This window comes from Capra hircus, chromosome 17 (assembly GCF_001704415.2).
Source record: "Capra hircus breed San Clemente chromosome 17, ASM170441v1, whole genome shotgun sequence".
Lineage (NCBI taxonomy): Eukaryota > Metazoa > Chordata > Mammalia > Artiodactyla > Bovidae > Capra > Capra hircus.
The window spans coordinates 38,690,037-38,716,954 of NC_030824.1; the positions used below are offsets into that span (position 1 = coordinate 38,690,037).

Genomic DNA, 26,918 nt, shown 5'->3' on the forward strand with positions numbered 1-26,918 from the left:
ATAATTAGGCATTTATGGACTGTGAATAAATATGCACATTTTGTAACAGAGCCACATACCTACAGTTATGTGCTGTATTTCCTGGAACTAAATTATTCTCAAGACCGAAATAAAAACCAACCAAAAAAAGAAGTTAACACAACCACACACACAATAAAACTGCCAGAAAGAATCATGTAACTAAACCACTTTCAGAACACTGAACATAAATGGTTAGAAATATGGACTGTTCTTAGCTTAAAGATCTAGGGGCTGTAAAAGCCCACTAAATTCAAGTTCTAGCACATATGAATAAATTATGGAATGTTAAAATATGTTTACTGATTCATGATTGGGATATTTGATGCAAGGAGTCGAGAGAGAAGAATGGCCTGAACTCTTTATTTTTCAGGATAGTATAAAGGTTCAGGGAGAATTTTGAGTCTCAATATGTCTACATGTATTTTCTAGATGTAGAGCACATGTCCAAAGTCACTTAGATGTGACAGGAATGAAAAGTCCTTTTCTTGACAGTAAAGTCCATAGAGATGGTTTCTATGACCTGTAATTACAGCAGTACAGTTTCAGTTCCTGAGATGAAAGCTATTTCTTAGATTGTGCTGCAATATTTTGTGCAAAACAAGTTGTATTTCTATGTTTATGTTCTCAAAGATAGTGACTGTTATCATTACCAGTTCATTTTTAATGTTATCATCTAATATATTCATCATTATGAATTTAAATATAAAATCACTTTTATCTTTTCATAATTGTATTTAATATTTATTACTTCCACCACCCACCTACCCAGCAAAGTTTCTCCCGCAAAAGGAGGCTGTTCTGCTGTTTACAACAAGGCTATAAAATCTTGGTATCGTGTTCTCTTTTTGCCTCGGCAGGTTAATTGTTTACTCCAGGAAGTAGAATACACAGTGGACCAGGGTTGTTCCAATCCTAGATTTAATTGCTTGCCTTCCAGTTGATTTATGTAGAAATGTTAGACCATCACTTTGTAGCCATGTGTAGTTTTGTCAGTATTTTAAATTTCTTTTGATCTTGGGCATGAAAGGTTTATATGCTTACATAGAAATGCTCATTGGTATTATTTTTATCCAGGTGTCTTCATAACTTTTTCTCAATAATAATTGTGTCTGAATTTGTACCTCTGAGAATAAGAACTAAATATTTACTGACAGAGTTAGCCATAGGAAATGCAAAAAAAATTCTTAAGAGAGTAATTCTATTTAAAAATATATTAAATATATATCACTATATATATGTATATATATATATTTAAAATCAAATTACTTTCTCAGTAATATATTTAGCACCAGTTGATGAAACCTTTTTTTTTTTTTGCGTCAGTTGATAGAACTTTTCTTCCCCCAAACTTGTGGAATTTTAAGTCAGAGAGTTGAAGTAGGCTGTTGACCTTGTTCTATCCAGATCTTAAAATTCTCTTTATCTCCTGCTGGCGAATTGACCTGTGGCCTCCATTAGCTTTATTTATTCATATTTTCCCTGATCCTCAGTGTCCTAAGTATTTTGAACTTTATAACCTCTGCTTTGTTCTCTTGTGAGTGGTCTTAAATAAACTGCAAAGATTAAAAGCCACAACTCTTAATGAGGAGAAAACCCCTACCTTTTCAAAGATCTGCTCAATCCTTGTTTATCCTAGAAATTTTTGTGAATAAGCCAGTGCCTGAAAGTTATCTCCATAAATAGTTTCCTCTGCATCAACATATAGACAAAAGATATCAGATAAGAAACTATCAAAGCATGGGAAAATAGTAATTCTAGCATTAAAAAAAAAATAAGCAGGCACTACCTGGTAGGAAAAAAAAATTGTATTACTCAACTAAAACTTGCCTTTACAAGGACTTAATGGGCTTCAAGAAAAGGCAGAAGCTAACTGAAGAATCTACAGAATCCTAAGAAAGAGTATTTTTCAGGAAAAGGGTAATCCACTTGTTCTAGAAGCCTTTTGGCAAAGAGTGGACATCATTTTTGACACTTGAATAGTTAAAGTTCATAAATATAGGAGCCATTTGTAAGTAGTTTATATAACTCAATGGATTTTTCATAGCATAAGATCCCAGAGTAGAGCATCTTTATTAAGGATGGATTATCTAGATATAAGATATGTTTCTTAGAAATTCTTAGGCCATCCTATAATTGCCCAACATGTTTATGATAAAATATAAAAGTACACATGAACATTATGGACCAGTGAAGAAAATGCTATTCTGGGGCAGGAAATATAATTTTTTCTTTGTGCTTGCACTGCTTATCTGTAATTTAGCTTTAAATTATTTACTAAACCAGTAAGTAGGCTGAGCGATTCTCCACATCATCTCTGTGAGAAAATGTCTACAATCATTTTCTGAAACGATTTATATATGCCTTTTTAAATTAAAATGTGACATATGTTCCTGGGAAAAACTGATAAAACATTATCTAAAAATAGCCCAATAATAGTGTGAATCTTTATATTTGGAGTCTTTTATGCATACATTTACTGCTAACATTTTCTTCAAAAATACTTTTAAACCACAGTAAATAAACATAATAAAATTTGAAAGAGAATTATTTTCTCAGAGGTATTAGCCAGACACTTAATAGGAATTAAAAAGTATTTGTTGGTTCTGCCAAGAAACGTAAAAGTAGACTTAAAGCATCCATGACTAAATGTTATTATCATTCTCTGAAAATTGGTGTTGGCCTCAATAAATTACTAATGTGATAAATGTTTGGCCAGTAGTAGAGTGTGGCACTGTTAATGTTGAACTCTCAGGAATTATGTGACAGAAATAAAGAAATGTATAGAAAAATATCCACTCTCTAGTATATTTTTTTTCCTCTTCACTTTCCTAATTTAGCATTTCAACACCTTGGTAAATAGCCAGCAGTATATAGATCATTTGTTCACCAGATTGTAAACATCTTTTCAAATCAAATGATACCAAGAAAAGAGTTATGGGTTATATATTCCTTGGAAAGAAAATTAACTCTGGCTAAATCATTCATAAGTTTGGCAGCCATGTGTATCAAATACACAAGTTCATATGATGAAATTTTTGGTGCAGTTTAGTTTGCAGTCAGCATTTAGTTCAGAAAATTTAATTTTTTCCCCCTTCCATTTCAGGCATCAACTCTCAATTGGCTTACAGTATTGCTTCTGGCGATAGCCTTGGGCAGTTTACAGTCGACAAGAATGGGGTATTGAAAGTTCTAAAACCTTTGGATCGGGAGAGTCAGTCCTTCTACAATCTGGTCGTTCAAGTGCATGACCTGCCGCAGCTTCCAGCCTCCAGATTCACAAGCACTGCTCAAATCTCCATTATTTTGCTGGATGTCAATGATAACCCCCCAACCTTTCTTTCCCCTAAATTGACCTACATTCCAGAAAACACACCTATTGATACCATTGTTTTCAAAGCACAAGCAACTGACCCAGACAGCGGCCCAAACAGCTACATTGAGTATACCCTACTGAACCCTTTGGGAAATAAGTTCACTATCGGGACCATCGATGGAGAAGTAAGGCTCACTGGAGAGCTAGACAGAGAGGAGGTTTCCAATTATACTCTCACGGTGGTGGCTACGGACAAAGGTCATCCATCTCTGTCTTCATCTACAGAGGTGGTAGTTATGGTACTTGACATCAACGATAATAACCCTGTTTTTGCACAGGCCATGTATAAAGTGGAGATCAATGAAAATACACTTACTGGAACAGATATAATACAAGTATTTGCAGCAGATGGAGATGAAGGTACAAATGGACAGGTCCGCTATGGCATTGTCGATGGTAATGCCAATCAGGAATTTCGGATCGACTTGGTCACAGGGGCAATCACCGTGGCTAAGCCTTTGGATCGAGAGAAGACCCCTACTTACTCTTTAACTGTTCAGGCAACAGATCGGGGCAGCACTCCCAGAACCGATACCTCTACCGTCAGCATTGTTCTGCTGGATATTAATGATTTTGTCCCCGTATTTGAGCTGTCTCCATATTCTGTAAATGTCCCTGAGAATCTGGGAACATTACCCAGAACAGTTCTTCAGGTAATTATATTTAAATCAAACAAATATTGTGCTTTTTGTAAGACAATTCATTTAATTACAGTGGTCATGCTGCCCCACTCTCTTCCTCATTCTCATCCAAAAACGCTTACTTGCTGATACAGCAGATCTCGAAAAGGACAGGTTTATGAAAACTACACCTAAGGACCTGTTGACTTCCTTGTAGATGAAATATTGTATTTCAGTTATATCCTTTTGCATTTACCTCTGCTGCACACATTTATGCATTTGTGCATTTCTGAATTTTGTTTCACTGTAACAGTTATTCTATACATAGTAAGAAAATAAAATGATGTTAAAGTTTGACAACTTTTACAAATGTTGTTCTTCACTCCCTCTTTACAAATCCAACTACCGGGATGGATCTGCTGTTAAAAAAAATTTTTGTGAGGTCTTCCAAAAAATGCAATGTGTTGATTTTATACCTGGTTGTATACAAATTATATATTGTACACTGCGCCATTTTAATATTTTACCTAAAACTTACAAACATGTCTCTGAAACCTTTTAATATTGGTCTGAATGGCTCTACCCTATTATTTTTAATAATACACTTTATTTCATGATATACATTTTGTGAGTATTACTCACATTCATGTCCTATATTGTTTTCTCCTGTAGGTGGTGGCAAGAGATGATGATCAAGGTTCCAACAGCAAACTCTCATATGTTCTATTTGGTGGTAATGAAGACAATGCTTTCACTCTCTCAGCTAGTGGAGAACTTCAAGTAACACAGAGTTTGGACCGTGAAACAAAGGAACATTTTGTCTTGCTGATCACAGCTACAGATTCAGGTAAATCTGTAATAACCTTGTTCGACAGTGAAAAATTTCTTCATAATATATGTAAATGGAAGTACGTTTTTCTACCACCAAACTAATCTTTTTTTTTTTTTTTTAATTTACTAATGCTTGGAACTTCAGTAGTATCCACATCATTTTATAAAACATATATCACTTTATGAAATTTATATGTAAATGGTAAGGGTTTAGGCACATTACAAACAAAGCTCTATTCCTATAAGACACAATATATCATTGCCTGGTAGGCTGACACAGTATCTCTGGGGGTGACTCTATACTCTCCCCCTGGACTGTGGATATTTCAAGTACCTTAGCTTTGAAAACATTCAGATGGTTCTAACTGGTCATGGAGATAAGAGAGTGGGTCCAGAGTTCTGCTTCATTAATCCTGTAGGTTCTGCAAAATCATAAGTAGATATGATAAGCATCTGATGAAGCCCCACAGAACTCCAAAAAGGGTGTCAGTGAGAGCCTGCTTCTCATTGAGTAGCAGTGTAATGAACTATGATAGGGAGAAAGAAAAGCAATATATATTAGCTCTCACTGTTTGGAAATAGTAATTGCATAAAATTATAGAGCAAGTAGCATAAAATACAATCTATTCAAAAAGTAACATTCCTGCTAACCACTGTTTTGTTTTGCACTTCTAATTCAAAGCTGAAACAACTACAATTTGTTAAAGAACCTCTGTGCCTTGAATAAAGTAGATGTGCTTAAATATGTGTTGAATAAACAAATGAATGAATAAATCATCGATCTTCAAAAGTCTCAGGGAATTATGAGGCATTGACTCTTGCCTGGAAAATCCCATAGACGGAGGAGCCTGGTGGGCTGCAGTCCATGGGGTCGTGAAGAGTCGGACAAGACTGAGCGACTTCACTTTCACTTTTCACTTTCATGCATTGGAGAAGGAAATGGCAACCCACTCCAGTGTTCTTGCCTGGAGAATCCCAGGGACGGGGGAGCCTGGTGGGCTGCCGTCTATGGGGCTGCACAGAGTCGGACACGACTGAAGCGACTTAGCAGCAGCAGTCCTTATGTAACACTCATTTATAAAAATTGTTAAAACTTACTGTTTTAATTATTGAGGAAGTTAGTAATGTTGACATCTCTTTATTAATTTGTTGAAATTGTTTTAAGAACAGGCAGTTTGTTGGAACTTCAAAGGACTGACATTTTTGGTATATGGATATTTATGTAGATGTGTGGCTACTGCTATAGGAGAATTATTCTGAATTTTCAAATGAGCTGTTTTTGCTGTGGTTGAAATGTTTTTGATGAATATAATTTTTTGATATATTTGTTATTTGTGACCAATTTCAGAGTATACAATTTCATGTCAACACTTCATAAGAAAAGGAGATTTGAAGATTAAGAGTAATCATAAATTTATGTTAAGTATGCTAATGATAGTGCCACTGCTTATTTATCAAGATGGCTCTGTCTATATTATTTGCCATTTACTTCATCTCAGACTATTGTTTTGTGAAAGAAAGCACTATTCTAGTTTTTTATTTTTTTAATGCATGTGAATGACTGTGTTACATTTCATGCAAACTATAAAATCCCAGGCAATGATGAGCAGAATGTGGTGTGGTAACCATATAAAACTTAAACCAAGTTGATCTGAAACATGTTTCATTATATGTGTAGGCAGTACTTCTCGGTCAGTAGATAAACATTTTCATGTGGCAAATGCAGTCACTGCCACATGGCTCAGGTCAATCCGTATTTCAAGAGTCATTTGGAGAAAAGAAAGGATAAAGAGGTGTACAAACTAGTAGAGGGTCAGATATATAGAGGCGAGATTTTATTATGAAAACACCGCAGACTCAGCTGTCCTCTGCAGTTGCGGGATATGTGCAGTCAATTCTAGGCACTCCCAGAAACAGAGTCTTTGTGCAGATCATTTGGGGGAGGAGAAACCAGACCCAGGAATCTGGCTACTAAGGCATCCGTCATTATAAAACTTGCTGCACAAGATGGTGTGTCACACAAAGGTCACCCCAGGGCGAGGAGCAGATTGTGATTGTGAGAATCAGAGATGCAGTGTAGGGTGACCCTGGACGGACAGGGCACAACTCATAGAAGCTCTCCATCGGGGATTTGTGATTTGGAACATTCTAAGTCAAAAGCCATGTCAGAGAAAGAATGTAGACATCTAGACAAGAGTGCATGTTTTCAATCAGATCATTCTGAGAATTTAAAAATCTTTTTGTGCGCCTGTGGAGCCAAGAGGGAGATATTGTGCAGGGGAAGGGAATGGTTGTTTTCTGACATTTGGCAATCGGAGTCATGCAGTTTGCCAGATTTTACAGATATTAACCCATTTCTACACATTACTTTATTATCTCAGAGACTATGGTGTTTTTGTTTCCACTTTACTTACAGTAAACTCCTCAGAGTAATTAAGTAATTTGCTCAGGAGGTGGTGCAGTGGTAAAGAATCCACCTGCCAATGCAGGAGACCCAAGAGATATGGGTTCAGTCCCTGGGTTGGGAAGATCCCCTGGAGTAGAAAATGGCTAAACTGCTCCAGTATTCTTGCCTGGAAAGTCGCATGGACAGAAGAGCCTGGAGAGCTACAGTCTATAGGGTTGCAAAGAGTCAGACACGACTGAGCACTCATACACACACACACACAAGCACACACACACACAGCCAAGAAGTCGCAGAGTAGGATTCAGACCCTAGTATATCTGACTTCCAAGTTTAGTGTATGTGAAGGTTTTAGTGTTGAGTTAAAGTAAAATTTGAAAAATATATATTAATTTCCAAAATAATTTTATTTGCAAAATAAACCCAATAATTGTCTATATAATAGACTGATTAAAAGCTTTAAATTTGAACTGATGGTGATTTAAATTCTGTTTCTCTCAAAATTTTTTTTGTGATTCAGACAAACTCTATCATCTCTTTCAATCTCAGTTTTTTCTCAGTAAAATGGGGATAATAGTAATTACAACGTAGTTTATTACAATGTTTAACTGATACAATATTTGTTAAATATGCCTCAGTTCAGTTCAGTCGCTCAGTCGTGTCCGACTCTTTGCGACCCCATGAAATCGCAGCACACCAGGCCTCCCTGTCCATCACCATCTCCCGGAGTTCATTCAGACTCACGTCCATCGAGTCCGTGATGCCATCCAGCCATCTCATCCTCTGTCATCCCCTTCACCTCTTGCCCCCAATCCTTCCCAGCATCAGAGTCTTTTCAAATGAGTCAGCTCTTTGCATGAGGTGGCCAAAGTACTGGAGCTTCAGCTTTAGCATCATTCCTTCCAAAGAAATCCCAGGGTTGATCTCCTTCAGAATGGACTGGTTGGATCTCCTTGCAGTCCAAGGGACTCTCAAGAGTCTTCTCCAACACCACAGTTCAAACATATCAATTCTTCGGTGCTCAGCCTTCTTCACAGTCCAACTCTCACATCCATACATGTATGTATGGATACATACAAGTAGGTGCATGGAAATCCTTTAATATGAATCACATATAAAGCAATCAGAAATTGTGAGGTATGTTGTACTAGATGTTTCTAAAATTATTAAAACTCATGTGTAACCATAATTTTATATCCAATTCCTTTTTGTACTTCCACTGTCATCAATATCCACTTGTGTAGAACAGTGAGAGCTTCACATATCAGGCTTCAGAATTTGCAGTTTTATATTCCAAGAATGAAGTCTCTGACACAGGATTTAAAATACTTATTCACTGCTATGATTTAAAAGTCAAATTAGTAGATGACATGAGAAAATTCAGGAAAATATGGCAGCTTTTAAGTCCCAGATGCCAGGTTATTCTCAAATTGGCAGTGTTCTGAGAACCAGGAAAATATCAAAGTGTTCTAAACAGAAAAAAAAAATTGACAGTTTTATTCCTTAGCTCACAAATCATTTTTCCTTTGCTCTTTTGAAATTCTTACCTGATGGCAACCCAAAGATGGGTCAGCTTTGGCAATATGGCAGCAATTGAAGCAGCAGCTTATTTTTATCAGCAGACCTCTAAATCTTTGAATGTTTGTGGAGAAGATATTAGCATTCCACTTTCATCGTATTTTTATTTACTGACTGCATGGCTGTAGAGTAGCACATCTGGAAGCTCTCTAAGGACTCCTGTCCACTGCTTAAAATGAATACAACCACACTATCCTATATGTGTGGGACCAAGTGTTGCATTGTTAAATAACGAAACCAGGACAGAGGGCAACAATTCTACCTCACTTTTTTTTTCTCCCATAGTATTTACTTACTAAAGATTAATTTAAAGAGGTGAGGCTAAAACTCAATTAAAGATAATATTTTGTTCAACTGATATAATAAAAAGTATGGATGTTCTGCCTTCAGTCCAAATTACTCAGTGTTATTTCTTCTAGAAATATGTACCAAGTAGACACTCCCAGGAGGCTAAGGCTTCACCCAGGTGTAGTCATGAAAGTACTGCAGAGAACCTAGTACATGTGGTTCATCCTAAGAGGAGAGCTGGCCCTAAAGCAGTTATTGTCCTTCTCATATTTTGATACTCTGTTCCCAAAGATCCTTCCTTCCAAAAATTTTCCTTACCATTTTCTCATAAGTGCAATAAATTAAGTAATATGTTTTAAGTACCATAAGTAGCAGGGAATTATCAGGGAACTCAGAGCTTTATACTTCCAAAAAATTAATCCTAAGAATTAATTTACAAAATGGAAGTATATTATAAAGGTAAACACATAGCTTTGTGGTTAAAAAAAGGTTCGAATTCCATCTCTGACAATTTAAAGGTATGTGACCTTGAACAAGTTACCTTTGAGTGTGTGTGCTCAGTCGCCCAGTTGTGTCTGACTCTTTGCGACCCTTTGAACTATAGCCCACCAGACTCCTCTGTCCATGGGATTTTCCGGGCAAGAATACTGGAGTGGGTTGCCATTTCCTTCCCCAGGTAATCTTCCTGACTTAGGGATTGCAATCCACATCTATATTGGAAGGCAGTTAACTTTATATTGTTATCTATTTGATAGAAACACTAATTCCTACATGAAAAATGTATTAGCAGGAATAAATGTTGAAATGATTCATTTTAGTTGTTAATATTAGTCAGCATGTTTGTTGAACATCTTAAGCTTCAGTTCAATTTAGTCACTCAGTCGTGTCCAACTCTTTGCGACCCTGTGAATTGCGGCATGCCAGGCCTCCCTGTCCATCCCCATCTCCCGGAATTCACTCAAACTCATGTTCATCAGAGGAACCAGAGATCAAATTGCCAACATCTTAAGCTTAGTAAGGCCAAATAAAATTTCTGACTTTTATGCTTCTCCGTAAGTTGTTCTCTGTCCCCGGTTTCACAATTGCTCAAGGCAAACTTTGTTCAACAAGTCCATTGACAACTAGACTCTGACTCACAAAATGTCCTGATTGATCCAATTTTCATAATCTCCATTACCACCACCTTAGTCTGTGTGCATGTGTGCTTGCTAAGTCACTTCAGTCATGTCTGACTCTTTGTGACCCTATGGACCGTAGCCCACCAGGCTCCTTGGTGCATGGGATTCTCTAGGCAAGAACAGCGGAGTGTGTTGCCATGCCCTCTTCCATGGGACCTTCCCAACACAGGGATTGAACCTGCATCTCTTATGTCTCCTGCATTGGCAGGCAGGTTCTTTAACACTAGCGCCACCTGGGAAGCCCCCACTTTAGTCCATGCCAGGGAAAATATGATAGCTTTCTAACTGCCTTTCTCCCGCACAGTATGCTCTCCAACAAGCAGCTCATGAACCTTAAAGCCATAAAAAATGATTATGCCCTGTTGCTTAATTAAAGCCATTTCGTGATTTCCAAGAATAAAAACTGAATTTCTTACCATTGACCACATGGCATTAAATGACCTTGCCTCTGTCTACTATCTGACCCCTCTGTCATCATCTGCTGCTGCCTTCCTTTATTATGTTCCACCATTGGTCATTCAGTTCAGCTCAGTTCAGTTCAGTCACTCAGTCGTGTCCAGCTCTTCGCGACCCCATGAATCGCAGCATGCCAGGCCTCTCTGTCCATCACCAACTCCCGGAGTTCACTCAAACTCACGTCCATCGAGTCGGTGATGCCATCCAGCCATCTCATCCTCTGTCGTCCCCTTCTTCTCCTGCCCCCAATCCCTCCCAGCATCAGAGTCTTTTCCAATGAGTCAACTCTTCACATGAGGTGGCCAAAGTACTGGAGTTTCAGCTTTAGCATCATTCCTTCCAAAGAAATCCCAGGGCTGATCTCCATTGGTCATTATCACCTCTCAACTCTGTTCAGTATCTCCACATTGGTTTGGTTGAAATCAGCTAATGTAGGAGTATTTACACTAAAAAAATCAGCAAGCTTACGGATCAGGTGACTTACTGCTGGAGAGTAGTCACTAAATACTGACAGCAAATTGCTAGTGCCGGTTAATCTGGCCCCTTTAAAAATGCCAACCTTTTTCTCATCCTTGGCCCTTTGCATTTGTACCTGTAGTTCTCACTATCTGGAGTGTTCTACTTAGTAGCTGGCTGTTTTGTTGTTGTTGTTTTCCCATTGTTTAATGGGGGGGGGGTGCAGACGACATCTGTGTCGCTGTCATTTTGTCATTGCATCTAAGTAAAACGTCAACTTCTCAGAGAGGATTTATCTGACTGCCAGTCTATAGGTCCCACTTCCCATCTCTCCAGTATTTCTATCACATTACTGTGTTGTGAATTTTTTCTTAGACATTAATTGCCATTTAAAGTTATATGCTTATATAGAATATAATGCGTTCCTGGTGGCTCAACAATAAAGAATCTGCCTGCCAGTACAAGAGATGTGGATTCCATTCATGGGTTGGGAAGATCCCCTGGAGAAGGAAATGGCAACCCACTCCAGTATTTCTTGTCCGGGAAATCCCATGGACAGAGGGACCTGGCAGGCTACAGTTTGGTTACCTCATCAATAGCTCTCATACTTCCAGTATCATGTAAGCTTCCTAAATGAAAGTGAAAATTGCTTAGTAGTGTCTGACTCTTTGTGACCCCATGGGCTATATAGTCCACGGAATTCTCCAGGCCAGAATACTGGAGTGGGTAGCCTTTCCCCCTCCAGGGGATCTTCCCAACCGAGGGATCAAACCCAGGTCTCCCACATTGCAGGCAGATTCTTTACCAGCTCAGCCACTAGGGAAGCCCAAGAATACTGGTGTGGGTAGCCTATCCCTTCTTCAGGGGATCTTCCTGACTCAGAATCAAACCCAAGTCTCCCACATTGTAGGCAGATTCTTTACCAGCTGAGTTGCCAGGAAAGTTTCTGTCTTGTTCAAAACTGAATTCCCAGAAACACTCAGAACAGAATGTGTAATATAACATTTGCTGAATAAATATTTGTTGAATGAATGAATGATTTACTGAGTGAAAATGATAATTATTTATCAAACCATCCTGTTATTATGCAACTATTATTTCATATTTATTTACCATACTTAAATACAGATTATTATTATGTATTTACTTGCAGATTTTTCAAAGGACCTACAAAAAAGGAAAAGTGCCAATCTTTTTTAACTGATGGCTGAAATTCCAGAAGTTTTTGCCACATTGGTTGTGGTCATTCAAATTGACCCCTGCTTTGAAAAGCAGCATAAGCATTTAAGGCTCTGTGGTGTTTAGTGTGATGTGATAAATTGCAGTCATATGTAAAGACCCACTGAAGCGTTTTATGGCTTTAATTCAGTTTCAGATGCTTAAAAATACTGCTTGAGCTATATTCTCATGACTCTCCCCTGAACTTTCTGGCTCTTATTCAATTCTGTTATCTAGTAGATGTTTCTAGGTAGGTCTTATCTCTACCTTGTGATGCCCTGCCTACCTTTTCTTGGTCTGGCTTGCTAACTCAGAATCTGCATAAACAGATACTGTGCTTTTGAAAAATTTTGGCATTTGGCAATACTTTTATATCTGGACTTCCCACAGCAAAAAACTGAATACCTTTTTAGCTACCTATATATATATATATATATATATATATATATCTATATCTATATCTCCATCCCATATGTGGTATTTGACTTCACATAGTTAATAATAAAGGCCTATGCTTCTTCACATAAACGTAATGTGAAAAATTTTACTTATTTGTTATGAGGATTTTGGTGTTTAGATAAGCATTTCCAATAGATATATATCCATGGAATTTTCCAAGTCTCTTAGAATTTTTTTAACCTTTGGTGATCTTCTGCCCTCACCAGTAAATTCATAGTCTGTGACCTATTAAAATCTACTACTACTCTTAAAGGAAGGAATTAGTATAAGAGAAAGCAGTAAAACAAGATGTGACTATAAGGGGTTATTGAAGTTATAACCTACTGTGTAATATGGAAGGATTTTAAAAGACAGCTATATATGAAAAGTTCTAAGTGAGAAAAATCTGACTTAAAATGCTAATTTTATAGCCAGAAGTCTTCTTGGAAATGAGCCAGTCCATTTCCTTTATTTTGAGATAAGAAAATTGAGGCCTGGAATAATTAGGCAGTTTGCCAGAGCTTACAGACCCAGAGAATATCAGAGTCAAGAACAATATCCAGGATTTATGCCTTCCAACTGAGCCCTTGCTCACTTATGGTATATCTGAAAAAAAAAAATCAGAATCTGATTACCCTCTGCAAAACATAAATTTCCAAAAACACAGTTTTAAGAAAGCTTTTCTTCTTCTATGCGATCCATTGTACTCTAATGAATAAAACATTCTGTTATTTTTCTTTTTCCAAATAAATAAATGTTTGAAAATATTTTAAGTGGCATCAAATCAACTGGAATCAGTAATTTCAATACTGATTGTTTGAGACGAGCTTCAATTTAGACATTGTTCAAATTAAGTTGCTAAGTAGGAGAAGATAAAAAAAATTCACTAGGCTTTACAGGTAGAAGATGATAATATTGCCAATTATTCTAACCAATTGTCATTTTGCATTTACATTTATTAAAACCAAACTATAATGGTAATTTAATAGATCTTATAAGTGAATTATTATTAGAGTCAATGAGACTCATGTGCTTCTATGGGCTGTCAATATGTAGCAAGCATCTGGACAATGTTTTGTCAGGAAGCATTTGTGGAGCAGTCTCTACCAGGGATTCTTCTAGGAACTGGAGATATAGTGGTGAAAAAATGACAGTCTCTGTCCTCACAGAAGTTACATTCCAGTCAGAAAGCTAGACAAAATGTAATATATAGGTCGGGAGTTATATGAGGTGCTATGTAATTAAATAAAGCAGGTTAAGTGGCTAGAGAGGAAGAAACTGCTGGTATTATTTTTAATAGCAGAGTCAGGACAGTGAAATGTGAAAATCTGGGTAAATTTGCAGGTGAAACGGTTCCTAGACAGGGATCAGGTTGCCTTTATTCAAAGGACAACTGGAAGGCTTGGACGGCTCTACCAGAGTGAAAGAAAGGAGAAATCTTGATAAATGAATTAGGCAGAGGCTGGATCATCTCAGCGTTTTAGACCAGGGAAAGAAGTTTTAATTTTATTCAAAGAGAAAGGCAAAGTCTTGTTAAAGCTTTGGACAGGGGAGCAACAAGGAATTTTGGAGTGGCCTGCTTCTGTGGAAAAGAGACCTGGTTTTGTGGCAGTGGTGAAAACTACACTGGAAATAGAGATGATGGTTGAAAGGCCATGACAGCAGCCCTTGGGAATGTCTGAAATTAGGCCACAGCATGGAGAAGGTGTGAAAGAGCTAAACATTTCATCCGTTCTGAAGGTTAAGCCACTAGGACTTGATGATGGAATTGGAGGTATAGGAAATTAGTAAAAGAGACAAATCAAGCGTGAGTCCTAGAGTACTGGCCTGAGAAATTTGGGGATATTATTTTTTTGCTATACTGTATTTTAGATATTATGAAATCTCCAGTGGAGATGGCAGGTAGATATAAAAGTTTAATTCTCAGGAAACACGTTTGAGTAGAGATACAACTTGCGTAGGCTAACTTTAGATGATGTTCATTCTGTGCATGCTGAGTGCTTGTTTGTACCAGATTTCTTTCTATAGGATTTGATTTAATCCCACAACAGACCTGTAAAGTGGATTCCAATATTATGAATTAAAAGAAAAACTAAAACAAAGCTGAGTATTAGAGAAGTAAAAAACTTGACTTAGACCTGCAGCTGTTAATCAATAGAAACAGAATCTGAAGCCACTAAACCTGATCAAGGAGACCGTTTAACTATGACTCACTCTTTCCCATAGATTAGCTCATCTAACATATTATGTTTCACATAAACCATGTTTATGAGTGTCTTCTCTTTGGATTAAATATTATTTTATATTAAAAAGAGAAATGGTTTTTGCAGCAAAAAAAGAAACAACATTCAGTTCTCTGCCATTGAAACAGCGAGTAAAATAAAAATATTCATGAATTCAAAATCAAAGGATTACTGTTCTCAGATCAAGAAATGCATATCCAAGAGTTTTACGGAGTGCAAAGCAAATTTTTAATACTATACTTGGAATATACAATATGTACGATACACACATCCATGCACATACAGTAAGTCAATTGGGCTGTGTTATTTGCATTTATGGAGTGTGGGAGATTAAATTGTGCACAAATTAAATATATTACCTTTATTTATCTGTTCTCAGTCTAATATGCTAACAAGCTAAAGAGATATTCTGACTATAGATTTGGCCAAAAAGTCTAGTAGTGAACTATGTGTCAGCATAATTAATAGGTCTGAGGGGAAATTTTCAGTTATTAGCATCCCTAATTAAGGGCATTTATCATCTGATTGAAACAGGGGATAAACTTCATTCTTATGCAGGGATTGGAAATTACTTTTTAATGAAGGGGAAACATGATGCTTTTGCAAAAGTTAATCCTGAAATCTAAAAGGGCTAATCACTATGCTTATTTTCTTGGTGAGGCTATGATGACATTTTGAATGAAAACTGTTTGTCACATTGTTCAGCTGAGAGGGTCACTGCATTGCAAATGTCTCTATAATCAAAAGAGAGGTCAGAAATGTGGAATATGACATTTTACATCTGAGGAGAGTTGCTTTTTAAATGTTCCAGAAAGACTGCATTCTGTCAGTATTATTTGTGGGAAGATGTTGAAGAACTTGCCTGGTCTGTTATGATGAACATTCTTAGTAATGAAAAATGCTTGAAAACTTTCTGTAAGATATCAATGATTCCATAAATCAAACAGTGCTAGGGTAATCTTCAGTTACCAGAAATCACTTGCATTTAACTTAGTTATATATTCGAGTCAAAGGAAGTTTTGTTATTTCCATTGGAGTATTTGTCTTAGATGACATTTTGTTTCCAAGGTTCATAACTGGTTATTGTTTTACTTCCTCTTATTTCCAATAAGTTTAGTACAAAACCCATTAGTGACTAAGTGTTATCATAAATCATTTATTTACATAATATTCTTTAAATCAGCTACACTTTAGTAGAAACAACTTTTCCTACATAGCTTTTCATTTGTATAGTCATAAGATAAAAAATGGAGAAGGCAATGGCACCCCACTCCAGTACTCTTGCCTGGAAAATCCCAAGGACAGAGGAGCCTGGTGGGCTGCAGTCCATGGGGTCGCTACGAGTCTGACACGACTGAGCGACCTCACTTTCAATTTTCACTTTCATGTACTGGAGAAGGAAATGGCAACCCACTCCAGTGTTCTTGCCTGGAGAATCCCGGGGATGGCAGAGCCTGGTGGGCTGCCGTCTATGGGGTCACACAGAGTCGGACACGACTGAAGCGACTTAGCAGCAGCAGCAGCAGCAAGATAAAAATACAAAAAGAAAGATGATCAAGCTTCCAAAATTCCAATAAATAATAGCTAGAATTGCTATCATGTTGCATACAATTAAAATTTGATGAAGTAATTTCAGTCTATTTCTCATTTACTTAATTTAAACTATAAATCCGAGTAGATGAAGGAAACCCAACTTTGAAATGGAAACAAACTATTTGAAATATTAAAGAGATTATTATATTACCTAAAGGATAGATATTAAATATAATAGAAAATAATGTAAGCTTAGTATGAGGAATTTTTCCTTTTCAAAAATCTTCTGATTTTATCATGTTAAAACTTAATCTTACTTTCTAGCCTATTTTGATAATTATTCCAAAGATATATAATTTGATAGTTTCACTAAATAGGCAAGACTCAGTCTATATTTTGAATTTGGTAGTATTTCAGAGTTTCAACATGTGTTGTTAGGGTTCTTTTTTTTAATGTTCTCCAAAATTAAGTCTTTATCACATACTTTATGTGGGGGATAAAATATTTAGTTTACATCATATTTTATTTTATAAACTCTTAAAAATTATGTATCCATATAACATAAAATTTACCACTTAATGATTTTTAAGTGTACATTTCAATGACATTAACTACATTTGCACTATGAGCAATTTTCAGTCTTATTTACATAATATTGCTAAGTTCTTTCTTTAGTTTTGTCACCTCTATTTAGTATGATAGTTGCTTAGTCGTGTACAACTCTTTGTGACCCTATGGACTGTAGCCCACCAGGCTTCTCTGTCCATGGAATTCTCCAGGCAAGAATATTGAAGTGGGTAGCAATTCCCTTCTCCAGGGGATCTTCCTGACCCAGGGATAGAACTTGGGTCTCCTGCATTACAAGCAGATTCTTTAGTATAAAAATTTATAAAAAGGAAATAGTGTTTTTGATAAAGATTCCTGAGAAATGATTAAAAATAAAATGTTACCTAAGTATGTACCTACCTAATTTATATAAACATATTTGTAGAACTAATGTAGTGGTAATATGTTATAAAATGAAAATTTTAAGATAAATGCTATTGCTCATATTTAAATACTTCTACATATTTACTTGCTTCACATATTTTCTGGATTCAAATTTAAGCCAAATCACATAATTAAAAGTCAATACTGAGTGGTTGGTTTCAATACCTTTTCAGGGGATGGCTTACTTACTGTAAGAAATATGTGTTTACTCCAAGTATAAAAAAGAAGGTAATACTTTATTACAACAAACACAACCAGTAAGAGGACTGTTCCACCAAATGTTTGATGTTAAGAATGAAATCAGTTTTATGGCAAAGCAATAGATTTCAGTTAAGCAAAATTCTAATGTGGCTGAGCAGTTTTTCATGTTTCAGGAAAATATGTTTAATTTATGGGGACTAACATTAAATATGTAAAATGCCTGCAGTTAGAACTTTAATTAGATCTTTAGATTCATTCATTACACTTATTGAAGATGAATTTTCTGATAAAGCAGTTGCCTGAAACATTTTTCTTTTTAAAATCTTATTTTAGGTTTCCTTGAACTTTGTTCTAATATGTTTGATCTTTTTAAGCCACCAATGTTCAAAGGCAATACCAGTTTAATCATTTCCCAAGTTTAAAAGCATAAAATATGACTCAAGACAAAGTTTGGAACTACACAAGTGTAATGGACTATCAGAAGATTAAACTGTGAATAATCTGTGTGTGTGTGTGTGTGTGTGTGTGTGTGTGTGTGGGTGTGGGTGTGGGTGTGGGTGTATGTGTGTGATGTGTTTTTACGCATTAAAAAAATGCTTTTCAGAATCATATGTATTTTTTGCTGTTGCTCTAAAAATTTAAGAAGTTTAATATCTATTTACCCACGTTTATTGTATATATGTTGGAGAAGGAAATGGCAACCCACTCCAGTATTCTTGCTTGGAGAATCCCATGAACAGAGGAGCCTGGCAGGCTACAGTTCATGGGGTTGCAAGACTTAGACACGATTTGACAACTGAACCACCATTGTATATATGTATACATATATATACTTTATAAAATATATATACAGGCTTCCCTGGTGGCTCAGATGGTAAAGATTCCACCTGCAATGCAGGAGACCCAGGTTTGATCCCTGGGTTAGGAAGGTTCCCTGGGGAAGGGAATGGCCACCCACTCCATTATTCTTGCCTGGAGAATTCCACGGATGGAGGAGCCTGGCAGGCTATAATCCATAGGGTCGCAAAGAGTCAGACACAACTGAGCGACTAACACTTTCACTTTTACTCTCATATATGTACATGCACAGATGTATGATATATAAAATACAACATATTTTTACAAAATGAATTTGAGCTTCCTTTTATCATCTGACTGCTGATTGTATTTCACATGTCTCCTGTATGCTCCTTGCCTCTATACTTAAACATTTCTGAGATTTTGTCCTTTCATTTCACTTCTGTCTTCAGCTCTATTCATTGGCTCACTGTCTTCTGTCAGGAGTCTAGGTCCTTACATCCTACTTCTTCTTTCTGATTGCATCTGGTTCTCATAAATCAATTCCAGATGAAACTGAGTAATCTTGCCCTATTACGCCACTACCTATATAATTCATCATTATCAGATCTATCCAAGCAAAATATTGGCCCCTAGTATTCTGATTCCTCTCATGGGATTCAGGATTAATTGGGACCCTCTGTTATAAGTAGTAGACTATCTCCAAAATGTTGACCTTTGTCAGAAGTTTTGTTCTCTGACCCCAGCCTTAGGCTAAAACCTATATTTATTCCCAGAAGTGATCAGCTTTTTGAACTTTCACCCATGTAGTCACTAGATCAGATTTCCATATATAGAGTCAAAGGAGAACTTAATAAACATTGAAGACAACCTATGCCTTATTGGTTTAGATAACGATGAATTAAACAATAATTTCTGCTCTCAATTATTTTATAACTTAATAGAGAATATGGTAGAAGTACATCACTAATAATAATAATGAGTAAAACATCTGCAATAAGAGTGGCATACTTTTATCTGAGCCTAATGAACAGAGAAAATATATTTTTTCAAGAGTTCAGAGTTGACCTTCCCTCTGTCCACTACTGTTGTGCAGTCGCTAAGTCATCTCTGACTCTTGGTGACCCCATGGACTATACTTCTCAGTCCATGTGGTTTTCGGGCAAGAATACTGGAGTGGGTTGCCATTTCCTCCTCCAGAGGATCTTCCCAACCCAGGGATCGACCCCACGTCTCCCAAGTCTCCTGCATTAGCAGGCAGATTCTTTACCACTGAGCCACCAGAGAAGGCTCTGTCCACTGTGGCTAAATGTAAATAAATTGTTTAAATTCTTTGAGTTGAAAGTTCTTTATTAAAAAAACTTAAATAGTGATACCTGCTTCATGACTCTGTATATTAAGAGTAATACATATAAAAGATACCCATGCACATGTATGTCTGCTAAGTCGCCTCAGCATGTAAAGAGTCCACTCTTTACAACCCTATGGACTGTAGCTCCCGGGGCTACTCTGTCCATGGGACTCTCCAGGCAGGAATACTGGAGTGGGTTGCTGTGCTTTCCTCCAGGGGATCTTCCCAACCCAGGGATCAAACCCATGTCTCTTGGGTCTCCTGCATTGCCAGTAAGGTTCTTTAACACTAATACCACCTGGGAAGCACCACTCAAATACTATTATCAAATAAGTGTTCAATAATATGTATCTAAAAATATATATGTGGCTCAGATGGTAAAGCATCTGTCTGCAATGCAGGAGACCCGGGTTCGATCCCTGGGTTGGGAAGATCCCCTGGAGAAGGAAATTGCAGCCCACTCCAGTATTCTTGCCTGGAAAATCCCATGGGCTGCAGAGCCTGGTAGGCTACAGTCCATGGGGTCACAAAGAGTCGGATACAACTGAGCGACTTCACTTCTCATGTATATGCACATAGGCTTGTCAATTTATATACAAATATACAGGCTAAGTTTACACGGACTAACTAAGACTAGAGTTTTTAGCATATAATATTGAGGCTCTCTAGTAATTTGCAAGAGGAGAGAACAAAGAGTCAGTTGGGAGTATCAGCCTGGAAAGTTCTGAACTGAAGGTAAAGTTACAGTGAATATCATTTAGCACTTCACGTGGACCATAACCCAAAAGATGTTGGGAAATAGGAACATAAGCACCAGAACCACTTCTTCACTAGGTTAAGAGGAAGGGTTCAAAAGCAAGCAAATAAACACAGAAAAGCAACAAAACATGGCTTCATCATTCCATAAGGAGATGAGGAAGTGATAAAATCTGTGTGTACCAAGGGCTAGGTAACTTGTGTCCTTCATCTGAGAAGTCTGTTGTAGATGTAAGTCTTTGTTGTGTTGTCGTGCTCAGACAAGTCCAACTCTTTGTAACCCTTTGGACTGTAGCCCATCGAGCTCCTCTGTCCATGGAATTTTTCCAGGTAAGAATACTTGGAGTGGGTTGCCATTTCTTCCTCCAGAGATCTTCCTGACCCAGGGATCAAACTTGCCTCTCCTGCATTGGCAGGTGGGTTCTTTATCATGAAGCCACCTGGAATATGAGGCTAATTTGCTCAAAATCAGGGGGCATTCCTGCTTTCTGTCCCTTGATTTCATCTTCCTTCCTAAAGCTTAGAGGCAGGGCCTTGTGGAGGACCAGTCTGAGGCTAGAGTGAGATGAGCGGTAGAAGGCCCTATCCTAAGAATAAAAGAGAAATATTGGAGGCAGAGTTCAGAGTTAGTTAAATCCCAGTAAGAGACTTAGAAATGTAGAATTATGTCTTTGTACAATTTCCTTGTAAAAGTTTAAAAGTAAATAAGACCTGCATGCTCATCCCCTGGGGCAACAAGAAAGTGAGGCCATTGTAGAAATTGGGTCACTCTATCAATTCTTGAAGAAAAGAGGAAGAGAAGAACCCCAAGTGCTGTTAAAGTGGGCTGTGGCTGCTAACAAGTGGAGGAAAAGGGACTCGTGATGGTTCTTGGCTTGAGCAGATGCCCCATGAGGATATGGGATTACTGTGGGGTCACTTCTCAGGCCAGGATCATATGGTGTTGCTGGTGTGCTTTCAAGAGCTTGTGGAAAAATTAGTTGTTCTCTGGTATGGAAACCATGAGATTGAATTTGTTGAATATTTTCCTAGGTAAACAATGTTTTGTGTTTTTTTTTTTTTTGCTTACTAATTCAGAAAACACATCAGCAACAATATTTATGTAGTTTATAGACAAGGAAAGGAATCACATGTTCCTAACCAAATGAGTTAGTCATCATTTTATGAAGTTTTTCATATGTGTGTTGTCAGATGCTTTAGAATACCAAAGATAAAACCATTTGGCAGTTACTGAACTATTTCTTAACAAGTTTAAGCATTGTTGATTAGAGAGCATATCAGACATTTTCAGATCTTCTCTCACTTGCAATTTGTAAATTTTGCATTTTTAAATTTTCAGTTCAACACACCTTATACGAAGCTGTGCAAGTTTTGAAACCTGAGTCTCATACACTTATAACTACCAAAAAGAAATCATTAAAAGAAAAGAATGATTCACAATTTTTTCCTGAATAATGTTGTCATAAGACTGACTTGAAAGTTTTGTCAGGGGACAAAAATCCTGAGAATTATGACACAGTAATCTGTAAAATTAAAAACTGATCTTTTAAATGTCAAATTTCCTTTTTTTCTCCTAATTTCTAAAACAAGTACAACAACGAAGAGTAATATAGAATATGTTCTAACTATGTACCAGGCACTATCCTAAACATGTTACATTCCCCTCCACACCCCTATTGGGGTAGGTTTGTTCTTATTATTCCCATTTTGCATATAAGAAGACAGATTTAGTGAGTGGAATACAGTGTCAGTAATAGAGATAAAAGAGCCTTTCATGATATCTGGGACCTTGACTTAGTTATCCCCTCTCACGATTCATCAGATATAGCCCGTCCTTCCCATGACATCCCCTTTTGTCCACACAAATGTACAAACAAGCTCTAGTTATTGTTTTTTTCAAGCAGACAATGAGAGAGATACTAACATCATTCACACAATTAACTTCCATTTCATTAAATTGTGTATAATTAAACACACATTTCAGAGCCTAGGGCCGAACACTGGTCATCCATAATAACTCAGAAAATATTGACTTGGGCTTTAACATGTGCTGTGAAAAATTAAAAATTTATGGCCAAACAGATGTCCCCAAATGCTACACAAGCTTAACCTGGACGATAGCTAAGGTCCGCCACAGATGGGCCTTTTCCTCTGGCTTGGGGCTCGTGTTGCTCCCTGAGACTGGCTTGTCCAGAGTCCCAGAGCGTCTCACTGAGCAGCATGTGTCCTGCTGCCAACACCTTCTGGCTTTCCTGTCAGTGCTCAAGAGCTCCCCATGCAAGTCAAAGCCTAGTTCCATTCCTCACCAGTTCAATGGCCCTAAAAAAGTTACTCAATCTTTCTATCCCTTTCTTTAATGTCATTTATATATAAAATGGAGGTAACAGCCATACAAACTTATGAAGAGTAGACAATTCAGGTAAACTTCTTAAACCAGTACATGAATGCCTGAAGATTCAATTAATGTTTATGTTGAGTGAGATTTTAAAAGTATTATTTTGATGTGCTTCTTCAATGTTTATAATACTTCTAAATCTGTTCTGAATGTGAATTACATATGATATTATCCTACCATTGCTTAAGTGACTAGTGAAAAGGCAAGTACAATATTTTAATATTTGTAGTTCATTGACTGTGGCTCAGATCATGAACTCCTTATGGCCAAATTCAGACTTAAATTGAAGAGTAGGGAAAACCACTAGACCATGCAGGTATGACCTAAATCAAATCCCTTATGATTATACAGTGGAAGTGAGAAATAGATTTAAGGGACTAGATCTAATAGATAGAGTGCCTGATGAACTATGGACTGAGGTTCATGACATTGCACAGGAGACAGGGATCAAGACCATCCCCATGGAAAAGAAAGGCAAAAAAACAAAATGGCTGTCTGGGGAGGCCTTACAAATAGCTGTGAAAAGAAGAGAAGCGAAAAGCAAAGGAGAAAGGGAAGGATATAAGCATCTGAATGCAGAGTTCCAAAGAATAGCAAGGAGACACAAGAAAGCCTTCCTCAGCAATCAATGCAAAGAAATAGAGGAAAACAACAGAATGGGAAAGACTAGAGATCTCTTCAAGAAAATTAGAGATACCAGGGAACATTTTATGCAAAGATGAGCTCAATAAAGGACAGAAATGGTATGGACCTAACAGAAGCAGAAAATATTAAGAAGAGGTGGCAAGATTACACAGAAGAACTGTACAAAAAAGATCTTCATGACCAAGATAATCATGATGGTGTGATCACTAAGCTAGATCACTATGAACAAAGCTAGTGGAGGTGATGGAATTCCAGTTGAGCTATTTCAAATCCTGAAAGTTGATGCTGTGAAAGTGCTGCACTCAATATGCCAGCAAATTTGGAAAACTCAGCAGTGGCCACAGGACTGGAAAAGGTCAGTTTTCATTTCAATCTCAAAGAAAGGTAATGCCAAAGAATGCTCAAACTACTGCACAATGGCACTCATCTCACACACTGGTAAAGTAATGCTCAAAATTCTCCAAGCCAGGCTTCAGCAATACATGAACTGTGAACTTCCAGATGTTCAAGCTGGTTTTAGAAAAGTCAGAGGATCAAATTGCCAATATCTGCTGGATCATCAAAAAAGTAAGAGAGTTCCAGAAAAACATCTATTTCTGCTTTATTGACTATGCCAAAGCCTTTGACTGTGTGGATCACAATAAACTGTGGAAAATTCTGAAAGAGATGGGAATACCAGACCACCTGACCTGCCTCTTGAGAAACCTGTATGCAGGTCAGGAAGCAACAGTTAGAAATGGACATGGTACAACTAACTGGTTCCAAATAGGAAAAGGAGTGTGTCAAGGCTGTATATTGTCACCCTGCTTATTTAACTTCTATGCAGAGTACATCATGAGAAATGCTGGGCTGGAAGAAACACAAGCTAGAATCCAGATTGCCGGGAGAAATATCAATAACCTCAGATATGCAGATGACACCATCCTTATGGCAGAAAATGAAGAGGAACTAAAAAGCCTCTTGATGAAAGTGAAAGAGGAGAGTGAAAAAGTTGGCTTCAAGCTCAACATTCAGAAAACGAAGATCATGGCATCTGGTCCCATCACGTCATGGGAAATAGATGGGGAAACAGTGGAAATAGTGTCAGACTTTATTTTTTGGGGGCTCCAAAATCACTGTAGATGGTGACTGCAGCCATGAAATTAAAAGATGCCTACTCCTTGGAAGGAAAGTTTTGACCAACCTAGATAGCATATTCAAAAGCAGAGACATTACTTTGCCATCAAAGGTCCATATAGTCAAGGCTATGGTTTTTCCAGTGGTCATGTATGGGTGTGAGAGTTGACTGTGAAGAAAGCTGAGAGCCTAAAAATTGATGCTTTTGAACTGTGGTGTTGGAGATTCTTGAGAGTCCCTTGGACTGCAAGGATATCCAACCAGTCCATTTTAAAGGAGATCAGTCCTGGGTATTCATTGGAAGGAATGATGCTAAAGCTAAAACTCCAATGCTTTGGCCACCTCATGTGAAGAGTTGACTCATTGGAAAAGACTCTGATGCTGGGAGGGATTGGGGTCAGGAGGAGAAGGGGACGACAGAGGATGAGATGGCTGGATGGCATCACCAATTCAATGGCCATGAGTTTGGGTGAACTCTGGGAGTTGGTGATGGACAGGGAGGCCTGGCGTGCTGTAGTTCTTGGGGTTGCAAAGAGTCGGACACGACTGAGAGACTGAACTGAACTGATGCAGAAAAGGCAAAGAGTGAGAACTAGTTTTATTCAATATAAAATCCAACACCTAAAAGGTAAGATATCTGCAGAAATTAATTTTAAAATATGTTAATATAAATGGAATTCTTGACATAAATAATATCACAGAGAATGCAACAGAGATCAGCTTGCAGCCTAAATTTAATTGAATATATTCCAGGAGATATCATGCCTTGTCATAGTGCCCAGTTCAAGTGGTCATACAAATTTTTCATCTAATGTAGAATTTGAGCTTCCTTGCATAAGCACAAAAACCACTGCATTCCATAATTTTCTAGTCCATTGATTTTTGGTTCCCATACATTGGAACATAAAATTGATTGGTACTATGCCATCAGTAATGACAATCTAAGAACACAGGGAGAAGTCTGAATAGCAATAAGGACATATTAGCAAATCATAAGAATATTATTACAAAAGTTAATATTAGAAGGTTGTGAATCTCAACACCATTCCATGATATTAGAGAGATATTCATAAACATTTTACAGAGAAGTGAATGAGTAAGTGAGAGAATGACTTTATTTACAAAATATAGAATACTAAAAGTAAGTAGAATTAAAGCTTCATTTAATGGGAAATAATTTATGGGGAGAAAAGTTGTATCTTAAAATTGAGCGTGTCCAGGGCCTTATTTTATTTTTGATAAGAATAGGTAAGCAGACCTTCATTGTTTCTATTTTGGTATGTTAAAGTCTGAATATGATTCTGAAAAACAACTAAAAGCAGATGATTTGCCATTTACCTTTGAGATAACCCACAGAATCAACTAAATATGATATCTGACCTTCACCACACAAGAGTCTTCTAACTCTGTGTACGATAGACAGTGTAGTCCAGGGTTTTGTTAAATGCTGCATTTTCACTATATGCTGATAAAGGCACTGGAACAGGGAATAAAAATGAATCATTTCATATTTACCTTAAACATTAAATAAATGCAACAGAAATGATTTCAAGTCATCTCATTGACATGCTATTTCCAGCAAGTGAAAGGTCAGTGCTTTCTTTTTTAAATTTTCTGCAAAGAAATATGTTAGTACAGAAAAGGGGATTTAAAGACCTCAAAACACAGTTAATTTTTCTTTATGATAGCATTGATAGTCACATCTAGGAATACAGTTTTTAATTCTGCTTTGTCAGCTGACCAGCTAGTCCAGATACAGAGGGATGCTCCAAATCTGGCTTGATCTATTTTACTATAATTTTAGAGAAACCAGTAGTGCCTCTTTTGTGGCATTTAAATGATATTGTTGTGCTCCAGATTGCTGAGTGAGTACCTTTAAAATAGACTAGGAGATTGACATATTCTTTTGTGCAGTATCACTAGGAAAGAGTTGGAATACTAGTCCCTAAATAAAAATATTTTTCTTGTAACAAAACTAAAAATTACTCAATCACCTGTCTATGTGTTCACAAATATTACCTTGGGGTGT

The 26,918-nt window shown here is 37.2% G+C and overlaps 1 protein-coding gene across 1 annotated transcript in view; it reads left to right on the forward strand.

The window, feature by feature from the left end:
- FAT4 (FAT atypical cadherin 4) overlaps nucleotides 1–26,918 on the forward strand; it is a 188,902-nt gene that overhangs the window by 105,954 nt on the left and 56,030 nt on the right. Inside the window, exons 5-6 of the mRNA XM_018061516.1 lie at nucleotides 3,125–4,047; nucleotides 4,687–4,861. Coding sequence (XP_017917005.1) covers nucleotides 3,125–4,047; nucleotides 4,687–4,861 — 1,098 coding nt within the window. The remainder of the gene's footprint in view (nucleotides 1–3,124; nucleotides 4,048–4,686; nucleotides 4,862–26,918) is intronic.